The 22,486-nt window shown below is 33.2% G+C and overlaps 1 protein-coding gene across 2 annotated transcripts in view; it reads right to left on the bottom strand.

The window, feature by feature from the left end:
- Window positions 1-19,077, bottom strand: part of LOC130849812 (transmembrane protease serine 11F-like) — a 59,418-nt gene extending 40,341 nt beyond the window's left edge. The window contains exon 1 of one of the 2 annotated variants that reach the window (XM_057728993.1): window positions 18,992-19,044. In XM_057728993.1, coding sequence (XP_057584976.1) covers window positions 18,992-18,996 — 5 coding nt within the window. In that variant the 5' untranslated portion in view covers window positions 18,997-19,044. Of the gene's footprint in view, window positions 1-18,985 lie in introns of both variants that reach the window. The other variant, XM_057728992.1, reaches the window with a different exon arrangement.
- Between the last annotated feature and the right edge of the window lie 3,409 nt (window positions 19,078-22,486).

The following is a 22,486-nucleotide window of genomic DNA, read 5'->3' on the forward strand; positions in this document are numbered from 1 at the left end:
AATACTTAGTCATTTAATTTAATTACTTATGTTACAAATATGAATAACATTTATACTGTTTCCCCATGTCCTTCAAAGATATGCCAGGTATTTCAAAATCTCTTATTTTCTGGATGACTATCAAAATTGCATGAAATGATCACATTTTTCACCTCAAGAAGACTTTATGGTTACTATGATTATCAAGCACACTGTTAATAAGACACCTTTGATTTTATTCATTGATTCAACACACGTTCATTGAGCATCTACTTATTTCAGACATTATTAGAAACAGAGAACCAAGAGTTTATGTTGCATAAAGTCATATATTAAATTGACTCAGTAACACAAAGGAAAGGAGGATGAATTGGCCAAGGTTTTAAGTACAAAAGAGAAGTTATTTTGTGAAAACTAAATAAACATCTTTTAATAAAGTGATGAAGTGTTACCAATGTTTTTCATATCTTTACAATCACTCTTACATGACTTTCTCTTTGGGCATATTTCCATGTTTGTTCTTAATGTCATTAAAATATTACCAGGAAACCCTTTTCAATTAATTTGAAGTAGGTGAAGTGAATCCATCAGATAACTGATGCCATTAAGATGAGAATTTAAATATCTGACTATTCTTGGCACTAAAGGAATATAAGTAACAAAGCTTTAGGTAAATAAGGCACACTCCTCCTGTGCAGCATAAATATTTATGTGCTAATCAGTTTTTCCCATGGCAGCAGCTCTAAGGGGAATTCTTATCATATCTTACACACATCAACATTCTTGTATTCAACCTGAAGCACAGAGACATATTAGATATTATGTTTGGGCACAGTTCTCTCTCCTACTTCTTGCCAAAGAGCATTCATTTCTGGGAATGCCCATGGTTAGTAATATCTCTTTAATGACATGGGTTAACTAAGGTTAACAACTATTCCTTAAAACACATACACACACAGTGACACATACACATAGTAACACAGAGATATTAATGAAGAGAAGCAGCAACAGTAAACTAACACAATATTCATTTTAAATGCAATTTTGAATGCACAAAGGAACCTTTGAACCTCAGCAATATTCACAGACTCAGAGCCTTCTTCCTTAGTGTTTAGGTCTATATATTACACAGTGGAAGTAAATTGCCAACAGTAGACTGTCTTTTATTATGGTCTACTGTATGGTCAGTTAAAAAGCATAAAGGTTGTTTTGAGTTGAGATATAGTATAATATAGTAATTAAAAGCACCCTCAGGAGTCCAGCTGTTCCCTTTTAAAACCCCATCTTAATGTTTACTAGCTATGTGACTTTGGGCAAGATGTTCAACTTCTCTGTGCTTCAGGGTTTTTTTTAATCAGCAAAGTGTGTATAATAGTATCTACTTCATAAATTTTTTATGAAAATAAAATGAGGCAATATATGTAAAGTGCCATAAATGCATAAAAGTTTTTGCTGTTATTAAAATGCTACTAACTTCACTGATCTTTATAAAAACCCATTGTTTTTCTCAGGAATAACTAAATCCAACTATCTTTTCTCTTTTTCAACATGGCCATTTTATTTTGGTTCTCACTCCAGTGGAATATTTTTCTTCACTCTTATCTGACTTTCTTGCCTTGAAAAATAAAACGGCTCTAATAGGAGTCTGAGGATATGAATGGAGAGTAACAACTCTTCAATCATTTGTCAGACATGGTATTAAGTGCCCTCAGAAAAATGAAGGCCATCATGCATTTTGATCCCATTTTCTAATGGCTTATGTAGGTGAGGCTCACCAATTAGAGATGGCTTCTATGTAAATTCTGTATCATAGTAAGCATGATTCTGTAGCATAATTGAACCTCAGCACTATAACCCCAGAACGCATCTATTTTTTCTGCTTTTGCCTTGTTGGTTTACTTTACATTTGAAGCTTATACATCTACTAACACAGTTCTCACTCATGTCAGTTTACTATTTCTGAAATTATTCCTTTTCTTACATTGAATCTCTTAATAAACACATTATCTTTAGCAAAAGTTTTATGACTACTGTTATGATGACTCAGACCTTCTTGCCTGTTGTATTAAGAGACCATGAAATAGATTGCCCAATACTTGCAGATGGCAATAGGTTCTACTACTTATTATTAGCTTTATTACTTCTCAATAACTTTCTGTTCTTTATCTAAAAAGTAGGGATAATGGCTCTCATTTTCTGGAGTCTATTAAGAGATAATATAAATTAAATTCTGAACACAGTGCCTGACAAATAATAGGCAGTCAGTTAAAGGAGGGTGTTATTATTCATCAACTTGAAATGATAATTCTTTCAGTGGTACTCCCCAGATACCATCTTGGGGAAGGCAGATTTGCATGACTTCCACTTTGGAATATATCCTTGCTGCCATCATGGTGGTGAGTAGTTGATACATTTTATCTCAAATTCATCCAACAATTCTGTCATGCAGTTATTAATAGCCTCATTTAGCAATAAATTAACTAAGACAGATTAATTTGGGCAAGGTCAGATCAGCAAGAATTAGGACAAGAATTTAAATTCGGAACTATGATTCTAAATCTCAGGTCATTTCTATATCCTGCATATCTTCCATTGATAATTAAACCCAAAGATTTGGGTAATTCCTGCCTTAGTATGTCCTTACTGAACTATCATAATGGAATCTTAGCTAGTCCCTTTATTTTCACTTTTTCTCCCCAGCAGTCTGTCCAGCACTTTGTGGACAGAGATATTTCAGAAATCTCATTTTTGATGGTGTGTCTTCCACTTAAATGTCTCTTCCACCTATCTGCTGTTTCCTGAATCAAGCCTAGACATTTACTCACAGCTCTAAAGCTATCTTTTCAGCCAATTGGTTGCTATTTTCATTAAAGTTCCTACCAAACTATCTTTGATTCTCTGAACATGCTCACACTCTTGAATGATTCTGTCCAAGCTGTGGCTTCCGTCAGTATTGTTCTTTCCTACCTCTTCCTCAGACCCAAATCCTACCCACCCTTCAAAATCCAGCTCAAATATGATGTTTCCCTGGAGGCTTTCTAAACCCCTCTCTAAAAAAGATCTTTCTCTTTGTAATTCCAAACATCTTTGAAGTTAATATTCTTCTATTATATATTGTGCTCTCCCTACTGCATGTATGTTCCCTTAGTGTCCTCTACGTCTCCAACTTTAGATTAATAATAAATAATCAAATATTATTTTTATTTATGTCAATGTCTTTTCCCCCCCTGCTCGGCTGCAAATTCCAAAGGGCATGGACAGTACTGATCTTGCTTATTGCTGTATCTCCTGTGTCTAGCAGAGTGCCTGGTATATGTAGTTGTTCAATACACATTTTTGAGTGAGTACACAGATACTACATTCTACTTCATTTAATTATGTATTATACTAATAATCTCCTATGTCCTCTCCTAGGTTATAATTTCCTAAAGGGCAGAATCTGTAACATTCTTCTTTATGTCACTCAGTTCATAAATATGTGTTAAATATATTAATAAATCTTCCTACACAAAATTTGCTTTTTAGGAAATAAAATTTCAGAATATTTGTATTTCTAATATTGTGCACTAAATTAAATATTATACAGCAATATTCTTATACTTCAAAGAAAAATATCCTAGATGACTGCTTCTAGGATAATAAACTGGAGTTTCACTAGTCACTATTTTATTAAATACTATTTGGAACTAACTCATAAATGCCAATAGGAATACTATATAATCCTAAGAACTTGGCCATAATGGAATAAAGGTTTGAAGCTGACTGAAGCATGTTGACTTGTATAAAAACCAACTCAATAAAGCCTCAGTCAGAGTCTCCGAATCTTGCTGAAGTTTTACTTTGAATAAACAAAGTGTTTTTTTCAAAAAATTTAAGAAGTGTGTTTTCTTAAACAGTTCAGAAATGACATTTAGTCCCATTCTTACCACTAAATTAAATTTACATGCATGGAAATATCTTCGTGGCCCAGTTCTAGATATTACATTTTCAAATATTTCATAATTCAAGTTGTCTTATCTCCCAGTTATTCTGGCTTAGTAATATTTTACTCTGAATCATTAAAACATTTTTAAGTCTGCATCTTTACATTGAAAGTTTCTTCTTTTGCTTGAAAGATTCCCTCCCAGATAGCTACATGTCTCACTTTAAGGACTCTCTGATTATCTTAAAATAGACCATCTCACTCTCTATCCATTTATTCTTTTTCATTTTTCTTTGTTGTACTTATCATTACCCCAATTAATATATATGTATACACACACTTATGTTCTGTATCCTCCATTAAAATATGTTAACTTAATACCAGGCATATGATGGATATCAAGTAGCTATCTGATGTTGAATAAATGAGCTTAACATTTAACTTAGTTGCTTTCCTATAAAAAGTCATTTATTGCTCTTTTAGTATTTTATAGAATAAATCTCTATCAGGTTGAACTCCAAGTTTATGTCAAAAATATATTCCACTGTTTGTAATTATTTTTCAAATATTCATACAACTAAATGAGAAATATATAGCTGCATAATATAAGTTTCTCAAGGGTAGAAGTTTTGTTTCATGTTGATTTAACATTCATTTTTTTTCTGCTCAACAAAGTAAGTCAGCATCCAAGGAAAATAGCTACCCTTCTAAATTTACTCAGACATATATTTTAACTCTAAAAATTTAACTGGAAGCAGTTTATAGAGTACCTACATTACAATCTTTAGTTGGTACTAGAACAACCTCAAGAGTGTTGGTCATGGCAGAAAGACTCTTCACAGGGAGACCTTTCCAAAATAACTTCGGTCACCATTATAATTTGCATTTAAAAATTTAAAAATCTAGTGTAAAGGGTAAATAGAACTAGTGACAAAACAATTGCATCGATGGGCATTTTAGTAAAATTTTTGATGTAATAAATTATTAGTTTCACTTTATGGAACTACCAGTGAAAATGAGGTAGTCATATTAGCATTGAAAACTCATCCTTTCAAAATAGATTCTATAGGCTTATAATAATAATTAAAGGGGTAGTGTCACTTTAGTCTCTATTTTGTCATGGCAATGTGATGATCAGATGCTGTGGTGACTTTTGATTTGACACTATACTGTAGTCCATTAATTTTTCAATAGCATTATGACTAGAAAAACAATGTGCATACCTTAATTTTAAAATACTTTATTGCTAAAAAAATGCTAACTATCATATTAGCCTTAGGTGAGTTGTAATCTCTTTGCTGGTGGAGGTTCTTGCCTTGCTGTTGATGCCTGCTAACTGATCACAGTAGTGGTTGCTGAAGGTTGGCGTGGCTGTGGCCATTTCTTAAAGCAGGACAACAATGAAGTTTGTGACATGAGTTGACTCTTTCTTTGACAGATGACTCCTCTGTAGCATGCAATGTGGTTTGATAGCATTTTACCCATAGTAGAACTTGTTTCAAAATTGGAGTCAGTGCTCTCAAGACCTGCCATTGCTTTATCAATTAAGTTTGTGTAATATTCTAAATCCTTTGCTGTTGTTTCAACTCCATATCAGGAGTAGATTCCATCTCCGGAAACCACTTTCTTTGCTCGTCCATAAGGAGCAACTCCTCATCTGTTAAAATTCTTTCATGAGATGGCAGCAATTCAGTCACATCTTCATGCCCCACTTTTCTAATTCTATTTCTCTTGCTATTTCCACCACATCTGTACTTCCTCCCTCCACTGATGTCTTGAACCCCTCAAAGTTATCCATGTGGGCTGGAATCTACTTCTTCAAAGCTCCTGTTAATGTTGATATTTTGACCTCTTCTCATGAATCACAAATATTCTTAATGGTATCTAGAGTGATGAATCCTTTCCAGAAGGTTTTTAATTTTTTTGCCTAGATCCATTAGAGGAATCACTATCTATGGCAACTATATCTTTACAAAATGCATTTCTTAAATAATAGGATTGAAATATAAAATGTATTTCTTAAATAATAGGATTGAAATCCTTAGTCTATGGACTGAAGAATGGATATGTTAATAAATAAGAATAAAATAAAAATGATAATAAAATAAAATCTGTTAATAATGATAAATTTTATTTCTCAGTGCTCTTGGGTGACCAGGTATCTTGTCAATGAGAGGTAATATTTTGAAAGGAATCTTTTTTCTGAGCACTAGATCTCAATAGTGGTCTTAAAATATTCAGTAAACAATATTATAAACAGATGTGCTGTCCTTCAGACTTTATTGTTCCATTTATAGAGCACAGGCAGAGAAGACACAGCATAATTCTTAAGGACCCTAGGATTTTTGGAATAATAAATGAGCAATGGCTTCAACTTAGAGTCACCAGCAGCCTTAGCCCCTAACAAGAGAATCAGCCTGTCTTTTGAAGCTTTGAAGCCAGGCATTGACTGCTCTATAGCTATGAAAATCCTAGATGGCATCTTCTTCCAATAGAAGGCTATTTCATTTACACTGAAAATCTGTTCAGTGTAGCCACCTTCATGAATTATGTCAGCTAGATCTTCAAGATAATTTGCTGCAGCTCCAACGTCAGCATTTGCGGCTTCACTTCGCACTTTCACGTTCTGAAGATGGCTTCTTTCCTTAAACCTCACGTACTAATCTCTGCTAGCTTCAACCTTTTCTTTTGTAGCTTCCTCACCTCTCTCAGCCTTCATAGAATTAAAGAGAGTTAGGACCTTGCTCTGGATTAGGCTTTGCCTAAGGGAATGTTGCAGCTGTTTTGATCGTCTATTCAGACCACTAAAACTTTCTCCATATCAGCAATAAGGCTGTTTCTTATCATTCATATGTTTGCTGGATTGTACTTTTAATTTTCTTCAAGAACTTTTCCTTTGCATTTACAACTTGGCTAACTGGTGCAAGAGGCCTAGCTTTCGACCTGTCTTGGCTTTCAACACGCCTTCTTCACTAAGCCTTCCTCACTAAGCTTAATCATTTCTAGCTTTTGATTTAAAGTTAGAGACGTTATGACTCGTCCCTTAACTTGAACACCTAGAGGCTATTGTAGGGTTATTAATTGGCCTATTTTCAATATTGTTTTGTTTCAGAGAATAGGGAGGGCTGAGGAGAGGGAGAGAAAAGAGGGAACAGCCAGTCCGTGGAGCAGTCAGAACACACACAACATTTGTCAATTAAGTTTGCTATCTTACATGGGCACAGTTTGTAGTGACCCAAAACATTTATAATAATAACACCAAAGACCACTGATCACAGATCACCATAGCAAATATAATAATAAAACTGTTTGAAATATTGTGAGATTATCAGAATGTGACACCAAGACACAAAGTGAGCAAATGCTGTTGGAAAAATGGCACCAATAGACTTGCTAGACACAAGGTTGCCACAAACCTTCAATTTGTAAAAAAAAAAAGTATCTGTGAAGTACAATAAAATGAAATGAAATAAAATGAGGTACGCCTTTACCACCTACAGTAGCATTGAAAGCCATAGGAATTGCAGCCATTACCGCATCATAACTTTTAATGCAATCTCATTTGTAAAAATGCTGAATCACTATGCTGTCCAACAGAAACTCATATATTATTGTAAATCAGCTATACTTCAGTAAAAATTTGAAATTAACAAAATAGATTAAGGATCAGGGCAGGTTTCCTGGAGGACATTGGAACCAAAACCTGGAGGATTATCTAATTAGGTGAAGCTTACAGGGAAGAGCAGCACAAGCAGAGGAAGCAGCGTGTGTTACGAGAGAAGCTTGGTTAGTTCATGTTAGTGAAATAAGACCAGTGTGTATGAAACATAATGAGCGTGAATGAAAACAGCCTGTAGTTACTACAAAAAGTGTAAAATTATCCCACAAAATTTTTTGTGTATGAGTGTATAAAATTAGCTTCATAAATCTGGCCAATTTTATAGCATATAAAGTTTATTAAGAAATAATAATGTAAATATACAGAGTTGTATCATGTTATGCAAAATATTTTTTAAAGTTTACGTCTCCAAGATTGTAAAATCCTAAAGGGTAGAGGTGTGTCTTCTGCTTCTTTTATATTTCCTTCTGTAAAAGGCCATTGTATAGCATTACTTAGAAAATCTTGTTAACTTAGAAAATTTCAACTATGAATATGAATTACAATGAACCTCAGATTCACAACTGGCCAGCATTTCAGGAAGCCAAGGAGGGTGTAAACCAACGTTTCATAAATAATTAAGATCAATTAATAACAACCATAGTAACTTCCCGGAATCAAATTAAGAATCCCTGGTCTGAGATTCTACTTTGTCTCCTGAAATTGTGGACAAATAGCCCATCACCTAACAAGAGAGCAACAATTTTATCCATTAGGTTTTTGAACTCAGATCAGGTAACAGGCAAGGCATGTTTTGTCCTCAAAAATGACCCAGTTCTCTTCTCAAATATTGGCAAAAGAGAAATTGAAAAGAAAAATGCTAAATTATAAGAAATTGCCTGTGAAATCTCACCTTCCCTTCTATATAACATAGCCAGCTGACTGGATCCATACCTTCCATGTCAATTTTGTTTTTTTAATTTTATAGGATAGCTCAATGGCCCCTCACCAAATTCTTTTTTAAACTCAAATCCATTTCTTTGAACTAAAATAAAGTTAACCATTCTTACTTAATGTAGCATAAAATGCTTCCTGAGAAACCAAATTCTGCTACTTGAAACTGAGTTTGGAAGAATATCATAGGGCACAAAAGCAGAATTAAACTAGTTTTAATGACTAAAAAGGAATTTGTAAATGGTTAATCACACACTCTTCTAACAAAAAATTTGTGCATTTATTGATGCTCTATAATTTTTTGGCATGCCATCCCTAAAAAAATCTTCAAAATTTTGTCTCCTACTCAGAGACCAAATAGTTATACAAATGCTATTACTTACAATAATTTCAACTTGCAATAAATACAACTCTATTTTATATACATACTTGTATATATATATATATATACACACATACAGACACACACACACACACACATATGCATATAGCTCACAGATGCCAAAGAGAATGTGCTATTTCTATTTAGTCTCTGGTAAAATAAATAATTAAATGCATAAAAATGTATTTTAAAAACACATTTGCTTTCAATAAGCAACCAGTGTTCTTTCCTTACCTTCCTGTGTGATTGGCTGGTGTAAAGGTTTGCATTTCAGTGGTATTTTGCAATCCAACAGAGAGAGAGGAGCTATGATTAAGATTTAAATGTCCTATGGGGTTGGGAGGGCAGGGGTGGAAGGGAAAGCTGGGATGAAGTGAGAGAGTAGCATAGACATATATACACTCCCAACTGTAAAATAGTTAGCTAGTGGGAAGTTGCTGTGTAACAAAGGGAGATCAACTCGATGATGGGTGATGCCTTAGAGGGCCAGGAGAGGGAGGGCGGGAGGGAGTCGTGGGAGGGAGGGGATATGGGGATATATGTATAAATACAGCTGATTCACTTTGGTTTACCTCAAAAGCTGGTACAGGAGTGTAAAGCAATTATATTCCAAAAAAAGCTTAAACACACACACACACACACACACACACACACACAAGATTTAAATGTCCTAAATAAGAGATATCAACAGTGTTCTCATTTACAACTAATATAATCTGCATATTAAATTAACAAAATTAACATGCCCCAGAATAATTTTTCTGTCACATTTCTAAAGGGCCATGTGTGAAAGAGGTAATGAGTGAGAGTGCTGCATATGAAGAAATATAAGAGCTTCTCATTCTTGGAATTTTCCTCTAGAATGCTGAGCTGCCTTATCACTGACTAATGAATTTAAATATCATACAACCCAAATGCTATTTCATTAGATTTATAATTTTTTTTCAAAAATCCATTTTTTACTTTTTGAAGGTCTAAGTATACATTGTCGTTAATTGATAGTAATTTGCTGTAGTAAAATCATCTAATTCCTAGAAGCTTAAAAAGACATACCTTATAGCTGTGGAATTACGTAGAATAGTTAAATTTTATCTCCTGAGCTTTTAAAGAAAGCTGACAAACTGTGTGTATAGCTTAAACACTGTAAGTATTAAATTTTGTCTTTGTAAGAATGACTAGGGTTCTATTATTGAATTTCATATTTTGACAGATCCTTCTTTTATTTCCATAACTAAATCAAAAATAATTTCTATATTTGCATGAAAATCTATTAATCAACTTATTATGGTGTTACATCTTGCTATAGATAAAATTCTGAAAAGGAATTACATACAGAAAACAAGAGCTTATTTTATAGCTATATGTATAATAATGGTCATATTTCATTAAGTATACTGCAGCTTTTGAAATCTAGTTTCTATGTAGTTTCCCCTATGCAGCTAAGCATTATAAATATAACACTAGCATTGGCAAAAGCAACACGAGTCAAAGAAAATGCAATTCTAATAGGTAGATTTGATTCTAAATTATTTTATTTATTCTAATGAATGGAAAACACGTAAAGTAGATAATCCAGTTCCAGGCATTTAGAACAAATCCTAATACATAGCCTGTTGAATGAAAGTGCATCTTATGTAAAATTTATTAAATCCCCTCCAAAAAGACAATCATTAATAAAGTACTTCTTATCCTTATTAGTTTAGAGATAGCACATCAGTGCTCTTGAATTCCTGATCCACTTAAAAAAACTGGGGGAATTAAAAAATTTTTTTTTAGTTTGAAGAAATGTAGGTTGATGCTTTCAAATATCAGCAATAGCACCTATCTCAGCTCATTTGAGTTGGGTAGTAAGGCAAGAATACAGCAACAATTGGCTTTACTATGTTCCTTGGTAATAAACTGCAACTCTACCGCAGCCATGCAAACTTCCAACTAATGTAGGGTCCTGAGAGAGTCAGGACAAATAGATGCCCACAATATAAATAGGTATACATAACACTATAACATCTATTCAAAGTCCATAAGTTTGTGAATGAATAAATTCTCAGCTAATAAACCATATCTTCTGTAATGTTACAGATCAGTTATAAGTAATGTTTAATGTTCTTAATTTTTAATGTTTAATGTTTGTATTTAATGTTTAACTTTTAATGCTTTTTCATTTTGTTTCTGGTTTCCTTTGCTGTGCAAAAGCTTTTTAGTTTAATTAGGTCCCATTTGTTTATTTTTCTTTTTATTTTCACTACTCTCAGAGGTGGATCAAAATGATATTGCTGTGATTTATGTCAAAGTGTTCTGCCTATGTTTTCCTCTATGAGTTTTATAGTATCTGGTCTTGCATTTAGGTCTTTAATCCATTTTTAGTTTATTTTTGTGCATGGTGTTCTAATTTCATTTTTTTATATGTAGCTCTCCAGTTTTCCCAGCACTATTTATTGAAGAGACTGTCTTTCATCCATTTTGTAGTCTTGCCTCCTTTGTTATAGATTAATTGGCCATGGGTGTGTGGGTTTATTTCTGGGCTTTCTATCCTATTCCATTGATTTATATTTCTATTTTTGTGCAAGTACTATACTCTCTTGATTACTGTAGATTTGTAGTATAGTCTGAAATCAGGGAGCCTGATTCCTCCAGCTCCATTTTTCTTTCTCAAGATTGCTTTGGCTATTGGGGAGTCTTTTGTGTCTCTACACAAATTTTAAGATTTTTTGTTCTAGTTCTGTGAAAAATGTCATTGATAATTTGATAGGGATTGCATTGAATCTATAGATTGCTTTGGGTAGAATAGTCATTTTGACAATATTGATTGTTCCAATCCAAGAACATGGTATATCTCTCCATCTATTTTTGTTGTATTCAATTTCTTTCATCAGCATCTTATAGTTTTCAGAGTACAGGTCTTTTGCCTCCTTAGGTAGGTTTATTCTTAGGTATTTAATTTTTTTCAATGTGATGGAAAGTGGGATTGTTTCTTTCATTTCTCTTTCTGATCTTTCTTTTTTAGTGTATAGAAATGCAAGAGATTTCTGTGTATTAATTTTGTATCCTGCAACTTTACTGAATTCATTGATGAGCTCTAGTAGTTTTCTGGTAGCATCATTAGGATTTTCTATGTATAGCAACATATCATCTGCAAACAGTAATAGTTTTACTTCTTCTTTTCCAATTTGGACTCCTTTTATTTCTTTTTCTTCTCTGATAGACATGGTTAGGATTTCCAAAACTATGTTAAATAAAAGTGGAAAAAGTAGACATCCTTGTCTTATTCCTGATCTTAGAGGAAATGATTTCAGCTTTTGCACAGCAAAGGAAACTACAAACAAAATGAAAAGGTGACCCAAAGAATGAAAGAAAATATTCATAAATGATACGGCTGTTAAGGGATTAGTCTCCAAAATTTACAAACAGCTCATGCAGCTCAATATCCAAAACAAACAACCCAATCAAAAAATGGGCAGAAGACCTAAATAGACATTTCTCCAAAGAAGACATACAAATGGCCAAGAGGCACATGAAAAGATGTTCAACATCATTAGTTATTAGAGAAATGCAAATCGAAACTACATCACCTTACACCAATTGGAATGGCCATCATCAAAAAATCTACAAACAGAGAAGTGCTCAAAGAATGATGGAAGAACATCAGGAAGACATAGGAACCAGCTTGCAGGGGCTCCCACCAGCCAAATCTGGGACAACTGTAGCACCAATATGAAAGAGAGAGAGACAGAGAGGGAAGGGGAGAGGAAGAGAGAGAGAGGAAATTAAAGTAAATGTAGCAAAATGTTAAGATTTGGGAAATTTGGTGGAAGGGTATATGGAAATTTTTGGTATTATTTTTGCAATTTTTCTGTAAGTCAGAAACTACTTCAAAAGAAAAAAGTTAAACATGTAAAAATAGTTGTAGAAGGAGATAAATGAAACAAGATTAGAAAATATTGATAATTGTTGAAGTTAGATGTTAGATACCTGGGAAGTCATTGTACTATTTTCTCTATTGTTATGTATGACTGAATCATTTCCATAATAAAAAGTGAAAAAAAAAATCTACAAACAATAAATGCTGGAGATGTTGTGGAGAAAAGGGCACCTTCTTACACTGTTGGTGGGAATGTAAATTGGTACAGCCACTATGGATAACAATATGGAGGTTCCTTAGAAAACTAAAAATAGAGCTAGCATATGATCCAGCAATCCCACTCCTGGACATATATCTGGAGAAAATCATGGTTCAAAAGGATACATGCACAAAAATGTTCATTGCAGTGCTGTTTACAATAGTCAAGACATGGAAGCAACCTAAATGTGTATCAACAAAAGAATGGATAAAGGAGATGTGGTACATATATACAATGGAATATTTCTCAGTCATTAAAAAAATGAAATAATGCCATTTGCAGCAACACGGATGGACCTGGAGGTTATCATACTAAGAGAAGTAAGTCAGACAAAGACAAATATCATATGATATCACTTATATGCAGAGTGTAAGGAAAAATGATACAAATGAACTTATTTACAAAACAGAAACAGACTCACAGACTTAGAGAAAGAATTTATGGTTACCAGGGGGATGTGGGGGGAGGAATAGATTGGGAGTTTGGGAATGACATGTACACACTGCTGTATTTAAAATAGATAACCAACAAGGACCTACTGTAAAAAATTAAAATAAAATAAAGGGAAAAAATGTTGTCAGCAAGAGGGAGATGGCAGTTGACCAGCTAAGTAAATTAAAACAAGGAGAAATGAGTAGTTTTGCCAATTTTAAGGAAATATTAAATACCCACTTAATTTACCAAGGGGTAAAGAGCACAGGAGCAGTTCTAAACAAAGAGTAGCTGCCCCTGAAAAGATGAATCATGAAAGACAAGGGACCTAAGTCTTTGTTTTCCTCCGAAGAGGACATCTTTCTTGCGTTAACTTTACTGAAAATGTGTAAAGGTAAAGGCACTTGCCTCAACCATTTTATCTGATAATAACCCAAGTACTGATTCACAATACTCTATGAGTTAATCTGTTCTTAGAAGTGATATAATATATAAGTAAGTAATGAAAAAAATGGATTGATCTTTCCTCTACCTTACCATAGCAGAAATGGTGGCCAGTACCACCTAAAGCAACTGAAGTTTGAGATTGGAAATAAAGGTATAATCAGAGAATAGTAACCACCAATAAGAGAGATGATCATGGAAGGAAGAATTATAGGGAGAGCAAGGTAAGTAGTAGGGTCATTATGGGGCAGGAAATGCCTCACTGACTTAGAGAGGGGAGCTAAGATGATACCATTCACATAGTTTCAAGGTGATGTCTATGCTAATATGTCAAACTCAATTCTTAACAGGTCTCTACAACTTATTCAGGTCTATACAATGGCTGAAATCATGATTTCAGTGTGAAGGTATGTCTGAAAATATCATTGAGTTCAGTATGGAAGTAACATAACTGACCTGATTTTTAGTCTATTTTTAAAAACTTTCATCATAATGAAACTGTTAGTTCTTCACATATGACTTGACACTGGCATATTGTACAAAGGCCTCATTCATTTTAGGTCTTTCTTCCTATTCAAGTTTATTTGGCTGATTATGAAAAGAAGCAGGGCATAGCATATACAAGAATCTATTAATGGGTGTGAGAAGGCGAGTTACAAAGCTTGAGGCAGTTGTTTGACATTTTGTAGATCACATGATTATCTGGACTATTTTCCCTTTTTTGCTTACGATAGTATCTAGACACATATTACACTCTGTTTTGCACTGGATTTTCTTTTCTCCATTTCCAGGATTTAATTCTTGCTGACTTGCTCTATTTTATCTCACCAGGTGGGATGTGCGTGTTTAAGATTTTTTGACATTCTAGTATCTAAGCTAGTATTTTTTAGGTAGTTCGAAGGATTTTTCAAAAGTTGCCTTGATAAGTTTTAAAATCGTGTAAGTTTTAAATTGCATTGGTCATTCCATGACTTATATTCTAGGATAAATAAAAGAAAACCTGGAAGAGACTTGGTAAGTTTGAACCATGTGAAGTCTCTGGTATTCAGACATTTTTAACCTACACAAAGGGCAGTTTCACATGGTTCCCATTAGTAGATCATACTGCTGTATATTTTCTAAGTTACATTTTAAATTCATTTTTACTTTATATGAAATACCTGAAATACGGGCTGCTCTCTTCACCCAATAATAACATTATATAAATTGTTGAATGCCTCAAAGTAGACTGATTTCAAATTCTGAGCAATATGAAGCAATTAATTATAAAATCTTAAGAACTTTGCAAAATAATTTGATGACAAATCAATACATTTTAAATACTGGCAACTACAGGGGATCAGTTAAGAGTCAAATGTTAGTCATATACACTATTAGAAGAAAATACATTGTACAGAATCCAAAACAACAAATGCAAGCATCTATGATTTGGCTTTAAATTGTATTTTGAACCTAAATTTTAAATATTAAGCTTCCTGAAATGCTAAAGTTTCAAGTGCTTCATAATCATTATATGAGGCTATATAATGATTGTATGATTCAAGAGTATGAAACTTTTCTCATTCCTAAATATTCACTCACCACCCTAATACATCCAGCCTCACAGTATTCCAAAGCCATGACATCTTTCTCAAAGACTACTGTAAATAGCTGCTCAAAGCAACACAGACTTATCTTTTTGGTCAAGATACTGGTTTCTATGCTATCTTCATACACATGTATATGAACAATACATATCATGTGTATATATAATGTATGTAGATATGCACATAAAGTATGTGTACAGTGTGCTACTATTACACTTAAGCTAAAATAATAAGTATCTGTTGGTTTAACAAATAAATGAAACTATAAAATCTAGTCCATAAGCATTTATCTGATGTTTTCACGTCTTCTATAATAAATCCTCATCAGCACCATAATGTAAGTTTACTTGGAGCAAATTCTTTCCACTGTTCAGGTTTTTATTTACCTTCTGAATTACTGTATCTCAAGACCTATTCCATAGGTCTTCTTGAACAAATATATAATGAAAAGCAAATCTGAAATTTTCATTTACTCCTGGCCTCTTGTCTTTTCTTAGTATCTGTTCTTTAGCTTCAGGCATATGTTACCGTTAAGTCAGCACACAAATCTTGAAAGTCTACAATGGACCAAGTGCAATGTTTAGCACTTGGAATACAGACAATTCTCTGTTTAACTAGAAAGACATAATTGTAAACAAATATTTAATCATATAGAGAAGTGCCAACAGAAGTATATACCATATGTTAAGCAAGTTTGAATAGGATGGCTTCAGGTATAATTAAGATGTAAGATATGAGGGTAGGAAGACTATAGGGTCTCACCTAATGTAGGAAGGAACATTCATTATAGGCAGAAGAAATGGTATGTGCATAGATGGTCTTCTTGCCGCTCCTCTCATTTAGTTCTGCAACTGTACCCAAAAGATAGTAGAACCACCACACTACTCTGGTCGTCTACTCAAATTCCATCATTTCTTCTTCTTGTTTAAATTTTGCTCTACTCTCAAAATTCAAAGATGTTAATCTGATACAAAAGGCCCTTCATAGTCTATCACTTCAGTTTCCTTTTTATAATTTCCAATGTCTATCTGTGAATATATCTCAAGTCTCTTGATTTTTGCAAGGGCTATGTTCTCTCTATCCAAGAATACCTCCTTCTTGCCGCCAACTAATTCCTACTTGCTTTTTTTTTTTTCTATTTTCTTTTTCTTTTTTTCTTTTTTTTCTACTTGCTTTTTAAAACTAAACTCAATCATTACATATTCAGAGAAGCTTTTATGAGATTGTTTGGGTACCCCCATAGCACCTTGCTTATACTTTTCTTTAGAACATTTATCAAATCATGCCATTAGGGTGTGGCTTATTGATTTGCCTCTTGCCTCTAAGATCTCTACTTTCTGGTAACCATCTCTCTTATCTGTGCCTCACTTATAGACAGCACCAAATATAGGGACTAATGAAGAAACAGTCTACACTCTAGGATAATTTAAGTGGTTCTCTAAGGCCTTAAGAAGTTAATGTTCTCCATATTAACTAACTGTTAGCACTTTAAAAATCATAGAATTTAAGTATTCAAAAGAATTTTAAGGCTATCTAACGCAAGTTTTAAAAAATATTTTTGACCATGACTCACTGTAATAAATATTCTACATCACAGTGTGGTGCACACATATAATCATATATTTAAAACTACTGTTCCACAATATAATAAATTTACTACTTACAATATAGTGAAACCAGAACAATATTAACATCAGATATTATTTCAATATTATTTAATACAACAAAGAAAAAACCAAAATGAATAATACAAAAGTATCCAAATTATAAACCAATAAACCAAAAATAGCTTCATGCTTATTCACAAAAAATATTTCAGGTCCCATTGATGCTGACAACACCCCTCCAGCCCTCATTTATTTTATTGTAAACTCTCCCTATATTTTATAGATAAAAATAAAGTCTTGAGAAGTAAGTGATTTGTCCAAAACTGGATCTAGAACACATCTAAAGCTCATGCTAGTATTCCTTCCACTACACTAATGGGAAACTTCTGCTAAGAAGCCATCATATATCTAACTCATACACTCTTCAAGAGACTAGATCCCTTGGGCAAAATACCTTTACAAATGAATTAAATGAACCACTGCCTAATCTTCTTATTTCTGTTGCACAATCCATATTTTTGAACAGAATATCTGTGTTAAAAATAATACTGATCTGGAATCCAATTAGAAAGGTACTTAAATCCTTAGAACTATAAACTGTGGATCAAAGCTGATGAGGCTTCAATACAGAAATCTCATATGTCTGTAACAATACTTTCAGAGTGGAAAACTGAATGAGTAGAGAGGATGCCATAAATTGGGAAGAAGAGAACCAGGCTGATAGAAAAGCCAAGACCACAGAATTCTGGAAAAAAAGAACAAGAGAACTTCAAGCCCTTTGCTAATTTTTAAAAACTTAAATTTTGAACATATCATATTTATATGAAAGTTTGTTAAGTACAAAAGTAAGTTTTTTCTACCGCACATTTTTTCTTACTCTAACCTTATCTTGGTAAATAAGAAATACACTTACTGATATGTAGTAAGAAGTATAAATAGTATGCTATATAATGCTCTCATGAAAAGGTACATGAGGGAAGCTTTATTCATGAAATGGACAGTCTTCCTCAGGCTCTGCTATTATTTGACAGTAAATTAGGGAGGGCAGGAACACTCCTTATTTAAGTGTCATAGCCTAAAGGCTTAAGGTATTGTATTTAATTGAAGACACAATCAAATGATTTTACAGTTATAATTATCACAAAATCATGATTAAGTTTTGAAACAGTCAGTGCAGAACATGTGGGAAATTGGTGTCTGGAGAAAGATTAAGAACCTCTGGGAAGCAAGGTTAGACTGAGCAGGAGTTTGAACAAAATCACTCTCATCAAATATCAGTTATTCATTTATGAGTCTGTAAAAGAATAGCCTAAAGTTACCTGAATATAAACATAAATACAAATTTATTTACCTTAAATTCATTAATTAATCAATTGTTTTGCAGTTCCATTAAGACGAATGTCACTGAGTCTAGATTTTGTTAATTCAATCATTTTTACATATGAATATTTTAATTTCATCATTTCATTCATATGATAGATGCAATACTCCTATTGCTACCATATTTTCTATTATTTAGATTTAAAGCAATAAAAACTCTAATAGACTCATCTTACATTTATATTTCAAGTTATCCCAAAATATGCTTCAATAAGCAACATGACAAAAATGTATACCAAGCTATTAATCATGCTGAAGTAATTAAATGGACTATATTAAATGCTTTATACTTTGAGGCACAGATTTTTCTAAATGTTTAAATATAATACAATTTATTATTGTATATCATTTCTACTTCTACCATTTAGAAAGAAAGGGCCACATTGCCTCCTTTTGTTTAAAAAAATTATTGTATTTAAAAACAACAAAATAAAACTTTAACACAAGATACAATAACACACATGAAAAACTCTTATTTTAAAAGCACTCTCCACCAACCAACATCTGTCCTGCCTGTCTCAGGAGTCAGACATAAACCTCTGTCCCCACTGATAACCCTAACTGAGAAAAGTTGAGTACTTACACGTACATCATGGACCCAGGACTGGGGCAGCTTCTATTCAGTCACCATCTGATCTTTATCATCCAGGTCAGGAATGGGAGGCTGGAAAATACTGAGTCATTGCCAACAAGAAAGGAAACAAGTCTGACTGGTTTAGTGACTGAGGTCTGCAGCATGGAAATAGCCTGATATGCACATGATCAATTTTGTGCCAGCTGGTTCCACATAGTGAAGTAATTGTCAATACCTCTGTAGAAAACCTCCAAGCAACGGAGGGCACACAACGTCAACTGATGATTCACAGAGCCACACGTTTCCGGTTGGGAAGGTATGATCAGCATGAGATGTGACCTCAATTTATCTTCAAAAAAATAAACCAACAAAACATTAAAGTACATTGATGGTTCTTCATACTTCTTGCTTAGAATTGTTACATGTTCTCCCATTTGAGGCAACCAACCACGAGATGTAGTGGTGTGGAAAAGATCCGGTCTGTGGGCCAGGATGCTTGTCTTTGCTACCTTGGTGGTATGATAATGAGCTAGCTGCTTAGCTCGTTGGGATTTATTTTCCTCATAAGTAAAGTGTTAGGACTGTATTATCTTTTTCTAATACTGTCCATTGTAGCTCTAAAGATAACAGGTTTTATCAAAATAGCTTACTTACCCCCAAAAAGATAAAAAAAGAAAATTTTAAAAAACAAAACTCTTCTCTTTTCTCATCATTAAGAATAATTTAGTCCATTAAGTGTGTGTGAATTCCTCAGTATTTATACTTGCTTTAGATAACTGCATTCATCCACAGAGATTTTAGTCTGAATACATGAACTTCTAATGCATATCAGTGAAGTTGCAGGATGAATATTACAATTTTAAGAGCTGCTTTTAAAGGCTTAGAGCCAGGAGATATTAAAGGGGGGGAGAAAAAAACCTTTAAGCATGCATCTTTGTTTTTCATGCAGAATACCTTTATCTAAAATACTACAAATACAATATGAATCTAATCTTAACACTTTCATTATATTTCACTGACATTAACATGAAATATATTTCCCAAGACATTTTACAAATTGAAAAACTGATGTAGATTGTCAGTTTGTCATATAGTCATAAACAATATGGTGAAGAGATATGTGACAATATAATTTTGAGAAGGAATGAAAATTTCTGAATGTGACAATATGTGACAATACATATGACAAAGAGATACATGACAATATAATTTTGAGAAGGAATAAAAATTTTTGAATAAGTTGTTCACAAAAACTTACCAAATCACTTTAACTATATTGAAAATTATAGTTTAACTTAGCAAAAGCAACTTTTGTTCTCCGGAGATTTGATTTTTTTTCAAAAGTAAATATTTATAAAAACCTAACAAAAAAGGTATAGAAAACTTATGTTAATTTTAGTATATGAATTTATTAACCCATTATTATTTTGATTTTTTATGTAGTAATACTGTGCTAACTTGAAATTAACATTGTGTAGATATGCTTTTAAAATGATTTTAATGTTTACATTAAAATATTTCTCATTAATAAAGTCATAATTGATGTGTTAAAATTCATAAAATATTCTCAGCTATTTATATTTGTAAATAATAATACAGTAAAAGATAAACTCTGTGACTTAATGGAAGAAATTATGCCATACAAGAAGCATGTCCAAGTAAGTACAAGAACCAGATTTGAGGTTCTGAAATGAAATATGCGGTATATACACATTTCTTCTCTTAAGAAAACCAGTATTTTGGGGACTTCCCTGGTGGTGCAGTGGTTAAGACTCTGTGCTCCCAGTGCAGGAGGCCCAGGTTGGCCCCTGGTCAGGGAACTAGATCCCACATGCATGCTGCAACTAAGAGTTCACATGCCACAACTAAGGAGCCCACATGCCACAACTAAGGATCCAGCAAGCTGCAACTAAGAGCTGGTGCAACTAACTAAATAAATAAATAAATATTTTTTGAAAAAGAAAAGAAAACCAGCATCTTCATATTGAATTATAGGACTTGTGGGGAGAATTAAGAGCTACAGTATTATTTCAACAGTCAAAGATCACAGTAGACACTATCTTATTTGTAAAAGCTCAAGAATAGAGGTTTAGCTGTCTCTTTCAGGAACACTTCCTGCTACACCATTCTCTCAAATTATCTTCTATTTGATTTTAAAAGTTCAATTTCTTTGATAGTTTTTATTTTTTTCCCTCCTTCTGCTTTTAGTGAATATGTAAAATAACTCATTTTTATTCTCCATATTAATGTCTTTACCATGGTGGGGGGCAGTACATCAGTATGCCTGGGTTCAGTTCCTGGTGCTATCATCAACTAACCATATGAAACTGGGAATGTTCTTAACCTTTCTGAGTCTCAGTTTCTCTCTCTGTAAAATGAGGATAGTACTTGTTCACAGTTTAAATGAGATACTAAGTGTAAAGGACTTAACATAGTGTCTGGCCTATAATAATAAAGCCCTCAAAAGTATTAGGTACTTTACTTTCTCTCAATTCCCATTTTTTTGTCCAGGATTAGTACTATATTGCTAACTGTTTTCAGCAGACTTCAAAAGGGGTATTTTCTAAACTCTCTGTCTATATGATTCTCATTTTAACAACACAGTGTCTCTAGTACTTTGCTTTAATTATAATAAATACAATGATGTATTCAGTTCTAATTAATGTATCATACGAAGATTTTTAAATGACTGTTCCTTATAAGTTTGGATAACTCTATCAGCTAATTCTGAAGTTTGGCAGCCATTAGTAACTTGACTATAGAAGTGAAATTACTACATGTGAATTTGATTTCATTGTTCACAATGCTCTCAGCACACGCTGCCGCATGTGGTCAGGCACCATACTGGTTTCTATTACTGTGTTGTTGAATGATTTATTATCAGTCAAAAGGCAATGAGTGTATGATGCAAAGCATCGATGGGAAAAAGTTAACAATAAGATGACATTACACCAGGACATCAAGGGAAAGTTAAGATACTCCAAAGTTGATCATGTTTTTTCAGTGTCCAAAATAAAAGGAACAGAAAAATACACCTTTTAGAATAGATTCTATAAAAGATTTGTGTACATTTCCCTGTAAGTGAAGATTTTATAATAAATTAATTAAAGAACATAATAAGTAGTGTCATCACAAAGAAATAATTCAACCTCATACTTAGTCTGGTTTGAGTGCTGACCTTAAGTTTTACCTTGCACTTATTGAGGCAATCAATGTACTACTCTGCCACTGAAGAAAGAATATAAATGGGATTTAGTGGAGGATCACACCTTGCCAAGTGTGAGCAGTGCCAAGAGTGATAACATGGAAGAAAGAAGCTGCCCTGAAGGAAGAAAACATGTCCCACGGGTAGAATAAATGCATCCCTGGCCTAAGGAAAAGAGGCTAAATTGGATGGTCTTTCTCTAACATATCATAAGAATCAGAAGATACTATTTGTCCAGACCACTGAGGCAACAAAAACTGGGAATATTTACTCCAAAATTAATTCATCTCCATGGATCATTTTCA

This window comes from Hippopotamus amphibius, chromosome 3, assembly GCF_030028045.1.
Source record: "Hippopotamus amphibius kiboko isolate mHipAmp2 chromosome 3, mHipAmp2.hap2, whole genome shotgun sequence".
NCBI classification, from domain to species: Eukaryota; Metazoa; Chordata; class Mammalia; order Artiodactyla; family Hippopotamidae; genus Hippopotamus; species Hippopotamus amphibius.